This window comes from Styela clava, chromosome 2 (assembly GCF_964204865.1).
Source record: "Styela clava chromosome 2, kaStyClav1.hap1.2, whole genome shotgun sequence".
In the NCBI taxonomy this organism is placed as follows: Eukaryota; Metazoa; Chordata; class Ascidiacea; order Stolidobranchia; family Styelidae; genus Styela; species Styela clava.
Genome location: NC_135251.1, coordinates 30635535 through 30644877, shown reverse-complemented (window position 1 = coordinate 30644877; position 9343 = coordinate 30635535). Strand labels below are relative to the sequence as shown.

General features: G+C 35.2%; 1 protein-coding gene across 1 annotated transcript; it reads right to left on the bottom strand.

The window, feature by feature from the left end:
- Positions 1-1995: 1995 nt before the first annotated feature.
- On the bottom strand, positions 1996-8731 carry LOC120335313 (crystal protein-like). The gene is made up of 10 exons (XM_078110262.1): positions 8575-8731; positions 7969-8180; positions 7460-7719; positions 7125-7260; positions 6687-6898; positions 6411-6555; positions 5940-6107; positions 5299-5451; positions 2731-2916; positions 1996-2622 (listed from the first exon to the last, which is right to left on the bottom strand). The coding sequence occupies exons 1-10, from the start codon at positions 8702-8704 to the stop codon at positions 2404-2406; spliced, it is 1821 nt and encodes a 606-aa protein (XP_077966388.1). The 5' UTR covers positions 8705-8731; the 3' UTR covers positions 1996-2403.
- Positions 8732-9343: the final 612 nt, after the last annotated feature.

Genomic DNA, 9343 nt, shown 5'->3' with positions numbered 1-9343 from the left:
CTTCTTTAATTCTGGTTTAATTAGCTGGAAGAATTTTGTTTTATTACTCTGGAAAGCGTGGTAGTCATGTGAAACTACTCGATAAATAAAGAGTAAACATCCAAGATAATATGAAAACACAATCAGTTTGTCCCAAGCAATAATTTTAATGAATGTATATCAACTTTAAGATAGTGAAGTATTGTGTAAATATTCAAGAAGGATGTAACATTGGTAGTGTGCCCGGAACATGCGTATTTTTTTATTTTATTTACTAATATATATCGTAAAATTGCTACAACATTGCTGAATAGTTTACTCAAGGTAATATAATTTCAGGCCCAAGCTAACTCTTGGTGATCTTTGATGACACAACATCATAAACGAGATTTATACAGCAGAGAATCTTGCGCGGAAAAAGTAAAAGTTTTGATGAAAGCAACCCTGGTTTGGAGGAATATTTGAATGAGCAATTTCCAGTACTTTGTGAATATACTAACGTCTTTGTGTTGTAAACGGTGTTGAATTAGAGTCCTTCAAATTGAAATTATTAAGTTGGGAAACAATGTTTAAAAAGACAGGTCATTACGTTAAATCGTAAATCAATGAGCTGCCGTCTTCTACTGCACAAAGGCTGCTTGATTCATTGATTCCAAATAGATTAACTACCCATATGAAGTTGTTGACAACAAACTCTGAAAGGTAATTTTGAAGTGACAGTCGTAGTTAATGTGTAACAGATAAAGTGTTTATGATTTCAGTAATACTTTACAGATTCCCCTGAGGTTTTCGATAACGTCAACTTTTCGTTGAATGGTTGTAGTTTTGATGTTGCTGTGATTAAATTTTTTGATGGCCGTGGAGAATGTAATTTAAACTGTTAATTTGTTTATCAAACACGTCAGAGAGAAACAGAACTTCCAGCTACCTAAACTTCGTCATGAAGGGAAAACCCGAAGTCTTTTTTCTGCGTTTGCGTTTGATTTTCTGGATGATTTGTCTTCAAGTGTCTGCTGAGCTTGCTTCAAACAAGCGATTCATTAGATAAAGCTGTGTGGCAGATAATGAATGCATAACGGTTGTTGGTGATCCTCAGATCCGGAAACAATAAACCCGTATATTGAACGTATTCATTATCGATTAAAATCGATAAGTATGTTGATAGGTATTTGTCTGTCTGTATGTCTGTTAGATGCACGCGATATCTCACGAAAACGAGATTGAATCTGCTCCAGATTTTGCATGTGCATCCATTTTATTTCGGACCAGAAGCCTATTGATTTTGGGCAAATTATGTCGTATAATTAGCGAGTTACTAATTAATTAGGGATGGGACTCAAGGTGTCACTAGGGAGTAAGAGCGCTGTTTTGGGGGATCCCCTAACTTTCGATCGATAAGTCTTCGGTCTCTGACCAGATTTTCTCGTTTTTATATTGACGCCTATTACACCTTTGCTGAGTTGGCGTATTCTGTATGGATGCACGTATTAATATTTAGGGTTATTTTAATTTATTGCTATGTAATGTAACTGAGTTCCGAATGAAGGATTTGTGATTACCGGAGCCAGCCCACGCATCACATTAAAATGTCATAACTATTTCTAGCTACTTACAAGTTACAAGCCGCCCATATTCGTATTTCGGCGTTTTGTTGAGTGCCTGAACATAAAATGTTTTTAGTTTCATTTCGTTTTTTTGTAGCCCTAGATTTAGATATGTTTGGTCCTTTTCCAACCTGAGTGGCATTTTCAATATTTTCTTTCCATGCTAAAACCGAAAGACGTAGGAAGTTATTAGATCGTTTAACTCCGGACAATATGAAATTGTCATTTGAAATTCCGTAAAAAGGTATAAGTTTTACATCGTTTAAAAAGAATGAAAATCACTACCAGCGGCCAAAGACGAATTTTAGGTGTACCCAAGGTTAATGTTTTATTTCATAAAACTTTATAGAGCCTTTTGTTTTACTGAACTTCAGAGTTTGGCCATGTGGCGGTATTCGACGAAATAAGCGAGAACATTTAAACTTTTATTTCTAATCGAAAATGACTAAATTTAAAACGCTTGGAACAATCTTCCATCTGGTCTCCGGTCTCTGTTTAATAAATTATGTCAAGCAACAAGATACCAAAAGATTTTTCAAGTCACCGTTTATAATACCGATTCGACAATCATATAGAATGATATCACTTATGAGAATGGTGGGAGTTTAAGTAGATGTTTAAAGAGGTTGGTAGAGCAATTGTTTATTTACAGATACTGACTTGAACCAGAAACAACAGAATTAAAATATTTAATATGATATTGCGATGTAATGTTATGTTTGTACAGAACGAAAGTGCGGTTTCTGATGTCATAGATGGAGTTGCAGGGATAAATTAGGCATTAGATGTACTGACATTTTAAAAATCCATCGTGACTAGATCAATTGTATGTAAAATGATCTCCGTATGCATCGACTTCGTCCATAAAGTCACAATTTATCTTATACGGATTTTCCATGACGTAGTCTCCTGTCTTTTTCATCTGTAACGCTTTATAAGTTCCATTAAAACGGTCTTGCGACTCTCGGAATTGTGGCCAGTGAATTGCCCCAACCTTATTGCCATCTACAATTTGTCCTAATCGAGCGTCTTTATTAGCCTGTTATGATCAATGGTAAATGATTAGGTTTGGGAAATATCGATGACTGGCTTCATCGATAATGCCAAATCAGTTGATTATTTATTCCAAATTATTCATTTTACTTACTTTTGATGGTGGACCATTTGGATTCCCATACTTGACAAAATTCGTCCAATAAAATCCCATTCGTTCAGCCAGAACTTTTTCTTCTGCATCGTAGTCGTGGACAGTCAAATTTCCAATGTTGAAAACGTATGGGAGTTCGGCACCGTGACAAACTGCGTCAAAACACATCGGAATCTCCCAAAGTTCCTGTATTCAAGCATTTATTTTCAGTTTATAGCCTTGACTGCTTACAAAACGACTTGAAATGTTTGACTGCTGGTAGAGAGGAAGCAATCCCATGGCTCTTTGCCGTCACTATACTCACAAGTGCAGTTGAAGAACTAGCTAAATGATGCCATTCATATACGCATTACTGCGTTTTTGCATAGCATTTATTATTGTAACTGTAGTGACAACAATGTGCATATATATATATATATATATATATATAATAATTTTGCTATTGGAAAATATGGATTTGATGGGAAGCGCTGCATCATGTATAGCAGGGGTGGACAACACGTCGATCGCGATCCACGTCTCGAAAAGTCGATCGCGTCTGATATTAAGTGAATTTAATAACATACCCCAAAAATTTGCCTCGAACCAGCTTCATGCAGCGCCTGTTATATGTCTTAAAACAGGACGAATGCAGTACTGCACGTGCGCAAAATACGATTTACACTGTGATACACATACATTATTTGTGTCTGGGCAAGCCTGATAAAGCATATTATTAGGTAACAAATGAAAACTTCGCCGCTGCCAAAGTTCAGAAATAAACTTGCTAAATATCTTGTGTCTTGACGGACAAACTATCCTACAGTAACTTCTGCATGCTGCTAAAGTTATTGTCCCTATCAAAGAGTAGTGTGGTAAAATGTATTTGCAATGTAGCATTGGCATCAGAATGCCCGATTTTTTTTCTAATTTCAAGCGAGCGACAAATCGCCTTTGGAGGAAATTGTAAATTAGATACTGATGTTTGAGCAGTTATGTCACATTTATAGTTTGAGAATATTTATTTCCGCTTTTTCGATAATACATATGGATACTTGGCAAGATTTTTTGAGGAATTTCCAACACCTACAACTAAAAATGTAGCAGGCCTTTGATCTTAATTGTATGACAAATTCGAATAAATCGTAAATAAATGATAAAAATTTACTCCGGATGCAATTACATAATCAAATTTACAAAGGTAATGAAATATAAAAATACAAATTCTTGTGGCGATTTCATTAGAATGCGCCTACAGAGACGAACTTATTGGCAGCGGTGGATTGGCAGCGTGGGCGAAAACCACACGCGAGATGATTGCTGAACTCCTCCTCGGCCTAAGGTAGATTGCGTAGGCAACAGATCAAGGTAGATTGCAAAAGGCAACACGCAAAATAGTTGATCCTGCAGAGGTTCGATGGCGCAGAAAATATTCAAATGGGGCTCCTTGAGATGCAATGTAATGAGGAAATAAAATCCTTAATTTTTAAACGAGAGATGAATCTCTGCTTGATTTTAATAAAAATGTATCTTCTTAACAAAAATCTCTATCAAAATTTGGCAAACCATGCGAAAAATTTCACTTCGTTGTTTGGAAGTACATATATATGTGTGCGAAGTGCGAACAATTATTTTTGAAAATGAACATTACAAAGAACAAGCAGAGAACTCGGTTTAGTGATGCTCATCTAAAAAATGTTACAACTTTGGCTTCATTCAGTGTGCCGCCGATGTCGAAAAGCAAGCGTGATGCAGCAACAGGACAGTGTCACATTAAATGTCATTTGTCATTTTTTCTTTTAATAAGACGACTGAGTTGAGTTCACGAATTGGCGCAGTCTTCGCGCGCTGTTTCGTTTTTTAACTTTCAAAAAATATGTGCGGCCCGCCAAGACTTGCAACCCTAACCGCGAGCGATAAAAGGTTGCCGACCCATGGCGTAGCCGATGGTTTGTTACGGCTTCCCCACTATCACATCCATGAATCTGAAACAAGTAATGGCTGATTAATTTTATTGTCAGGTAACCGGACTGGAGACCGTTGTGTGTGATGAGAAATCGAAGATGAATTTCACAGAAGATCGTCATGATGTATTTTGGTGCATGTCACCAGGCAAGTAACCGGCGAATTTTGAGGAGAATTGGATTGATCCTGGATTTCCGACCGCTTATATATCGGAAAAGGGGTTTTCAGCCGTGACCACATTGCTATCAAAACAAGAAACACTAAGAACTATGATTTGTCTTCTTGTTTATTTGATATGTAATATATTCGTTTCTGACTTAACATTTTTTTGTGGTGCCGGGAGGGCGATGGGGTTGTATTAATTACTGTAGGGGGGCGATGGTACAAAAAAAGTTTGGGAATCACTGATTTAAACATATATTTGTATGGGGCTCCGAGTTCAAGTCTACTGTACGTTGGTTAGTGATTTTCTGAAATGAATTTCTACATGTGCCAATATGAAAACGTAGTATTATGCCATTAAGTTATGTATGTGATGAGGAATCGAACTCATTTTTTCCATATTTGTTACAAATAATCATTTATTATATATACATACCCTATTATAAAATATATCATACTCACGTAAAACGACCATGTTTGATTAAAGATATAAAAGTAAGTGTCCGTTGTCATATGATTTAAAACATGCCTCATCGGGCACAAAAATAAATACTCTGTTGCTATCTGACTCAAGAGATCTCTGTTGTCACAAGTGAAATCCACCACTGGTCTGCACTGAAATGAATTAAATTAATAGATATTCCTCAGTCTTAGGTAATATTGTTGAAAAATTGGGTTTTGTGCCTTGTTCCTAATAGTTTATTAGTTCCTCTCATATTTCGCTCGGTGCAGTCACTTTAAAACCTATACGCTTATGCGTATAGTCCTTTTTCGTTTCTCTTGTAACATTCCAGCACGCGGTCTGTCATCATGTCCTGATTGGCATTCAATGCGAAGTTCTTATGATATATATTATAAAAAATGTTGTTATAGATTTGTTGTATTATGATTAAGGATGATGCGAAGTTTTTAATCTTCTTCGCCTATATGTTTTTTATGGCGATTGACGATTTGAATTTCACAAACTATACGTTAATGGAATGGTTAAATTAATGAAAAATGAGTTATGCATATCGTAAAATTTGAAGAAATCCTTTTGTGGATCATTTACTTTTTCTTGTTAAAATTTTACTTTAGTGAATACTGATTTTGATAAAACTTACTGTAGGCGGAAAGAATTGAATAACGGGACGATAATCTTCTTTCAGAACAGTTTTCAACACAGCTCTGTAAGCAAGATTTGATACTGGCCTTGGAAATGCCAGAGCAATGTAAAGAACACATTCTTCAATTGTTCCGCCTATTATGGATGGCAACTGTTTTGCTTTTCCCTGAAAAATGTTAATCATGTAAAGTTGCGGTATTGCCAACCATAGTAAATAAATTTATGTTTTATGTATGATGTCGTCTTTTTCCAATTCCCTTCGAAGGTATAATTCTGTATTCGAATTATACCTTCGAAGGTAATTACAATTATCATTACAATTAACATTATCATGTTGTCAAAGTAAATACGTTTTGTATGCGTCGGAGGCAGTTTTGGTGCCTGTTGTGACTACAGTAAAAAATGCATTGTATTCTACTTAAATAGATGGCAAACCCGTAATCATTGATTTACTGAATGATGACTTTACCTGAACAAATGAGTTTATGGGTTGATCCGGCAGAAAATCTCCATCAATAACAGGACTCCATGGTTGAAATATCAGCAAAATTTTGTCGAATCCCACAACTTCTAACGAAGACTCCGTGAAACCTTTCAGTATTGTTTCGGTGTCACTTAACAAAATAAGAATCTGACTCCATTGTTGGATAAAAATATTATACGAAGTTAAAAACATGGTATTATTATTAAATTGATTAGCTTAATCCAACAAATATTTGTTTTTATAAACACTGCGAATACTCACGCCTTCCTTAAACATTCCATATCCCCGCGAATACAGCCAGCAGCTTCAGCAAATCTGCTACCGAATTCCATCGCATTTTCCCAAGTTCTAAATGGGAGTCCGAATGGATTACTTTCCATAATTGTTTGATGAAAAAGTCCGTCTTCCACGTATGGTGACGTCATTAGCACTCCAATAGACTCGCAACCAGCACTCTGTCCGGAGACTGTGACCTTAAAAATTTGAATTATGTCGTTACGTTGAATTGGGATTGAATTAGAGGGAACTAGAAAAGTATTTTCGTATAATATACCTACAAAACTGTAAAACAAGATGTGCCAAATGGATAATATTTGAATAGGGTAAACTGTAAAGTGTTACATTAATCAGTTTCACGGTTATCAAATTTTTATTGGAAGTGCTTCTTTTTAATAAATATTTACAAAAAATATAGCACACCTTGTTTGGATTACCTCCAAAATATTTAATGTTCTCTTTAATCCATTCAAGTGCTCTTATTTGATCCCATATGCCATAATTCCCGACTGCGGCGTCTTGTCCTTCGCCTTGCACAAGAAATCCAAGAGGACCCATTCTAGCATGTAAAATAATATTATCTCGTTTATTTGCAGGTGTTCTACATGTCGAATATTTTACTTTACATAATAAAGAACATAATGTTTCGAATTATAATTGGTTTTTCCCTTGACAGATCGACTTAAATTATTTCAAGTCTATTCTCCACCCTGTATTTTTACGTCCGCACGGCGTGTAATATAAGTGTGTAAACCAACCTGTAATTCATTGTCATACCAATAATGTTCCCTTTATCTGCCAAATATCGGTTATCGTATAGTGTTGCGGATCCAGCACCGTTGAGAAAGTTTCCTCCATGAAGGAATAACAAAACTGCCAAAGAGTTATCATCACCATTCTGATATTCTTCGGAAACTACGTAGTGTTGGCCACCAATTACGTCATCGCTATCAACGAGTCGTAGAATTCTTGATGGTACCCAGATGTTCAAATATAGACAGTCTTCGTCGAGTTCGGTCTATAAATACGATTTCTGTTTTATAGTAGATGTGTGTCTTAAAAAGATATTCGTATTTTCATTTTGATAAAAATGCTCAACATGACAAATACGTCAATTTAGTGATTATGCTGTTGTGGAACATTCAAATATCGTCATACCTAGTTTATATTTCTCATAATGAAAAATAATAATCATTGACTTCACGATAAATTTCTCGAAATACTGCAAATTGCCAATTTCTATGATCCTAAGTTTAAACATGGCTACCGGTGGCGGGCAACTGTATTCTTCAGCAGGTTGGTGGCATATCTGAATACATGCTGGTCTTTTGTATGTCGCATCCCAATGTCGACCAGGAAATTCTACCGGTTGTCTTGGTTTTTTCCATCTAAATTCTCCCACGGGTGGTTGGCTGAATGGGATGCCAAAAAATATGCCTGCTTCTGGTGTTACCTTTCCTGTTAACCTTCCTTGGGTAGCTGAAACAGGGAAAATTATGAACGGCTTAATTATCTTATGCTAATGTATATATGATATTCAGACAATTTACAGTTTTACGAATATACGTGTCATTGCATGGGATAGGATTAGCAGTTGTTATTTACATTACTATAAGACTTGTTAGTTGTTGTCGGTTATATTTTTGTAAACTTTCTAATTGAATTGCTGATTGTCTACATTAATTTTAATTGTCGTAATAAAACATTTTAAAAATATTGCGTAAATTTTTTATTGATCAATACTAACATACTCTGAAATCAGATACCATCAAAATTGTGATATTCGATACATACAATGCTTCTTTACAATAAATCAAAGCAATTTTCATTCCAACAAGACATGTTTATAATTATCAGTAAATGGCAGTCTTACCTTTAACAACCACCCTGTCCAACTGTGGTGCTAAAGTTACATCTTTTAACGTCAAAACTAGTGTGACGGTAACTCCCACAAGCACGAGTACGCCGATGGCAATAAAACCAATTATGGCACGTTTTTCCATGTTAATTTTTGGTCATCTAAATAAATTCTTATCTAGTTCATGGTAAAGTATATTCGAAATAAAAGAAAACGTTAGGAAAAGAAGATTGAATCAAGCTCTGGTTCTCTTAGAAACCATAACATTGTTTTAAATAAGGGTAAAACTGCCAGTTCGACCAAATTTTGTATTGTCTGAAAAACAAAACTGAGTTGTTGGACAAATCATTATGAAGCCATTTCCCTATTTCATTCCTATTTTATTATTATTTGGTTTCCATAATTTTTTTATATCTTTTATATTGTTTCTTACAAGACTTGATTCTGAAACAAACCGTTCTTTAGCTGCTAAATTTTTTTTTTAAAGGAATAAAGTTATCAAAGTTACCTGATCCGAAAAGTTAAATTTAATCCTCAGAACAATACGTAACGTAATATATATATATATACCATGGCAGAGAATGTTAGCAACTATAAACGACCGCAACTACGCTGTGCTTGAAACTACTGTTTGCTAACAAGTGCAAATCTTAATCAAAAATGTAGTTTGATACTGACGATGTTGTCAGTTGTCGTAAATTTTAGTGTTGGTATACATTGTGATCTGGTAGAATGTAAATAGATAGGTAAATGTATTACTCATTCTACCCAAAGCTATGCTTGG

Excerpts from the sequence above, each read along its gene's own strand:
- LOC120335313 (XM_078110262.1), bottom strand. The coding sequence starts at position 8,704 with ATGGAAAAACGTGCCATAATTGGTTTTATTGCCATCGGCGTACTCGTG. Across the intron at positions 7,720-7,968 it reads AATACAGTTGCCCGCCACCG|ACCGAACTCGACGAAGACTG; the intron begins GTAGCCATGTTT and ends TCGTATTTATAG. Across the intron at positions 5,452-5,939 it reads TTCAATTCTTTCCGCCTACA|TGCAGACCAGTGGTGGATTT; the intron begins GTAAGTTTTATC and ends AATTCATTTCAG.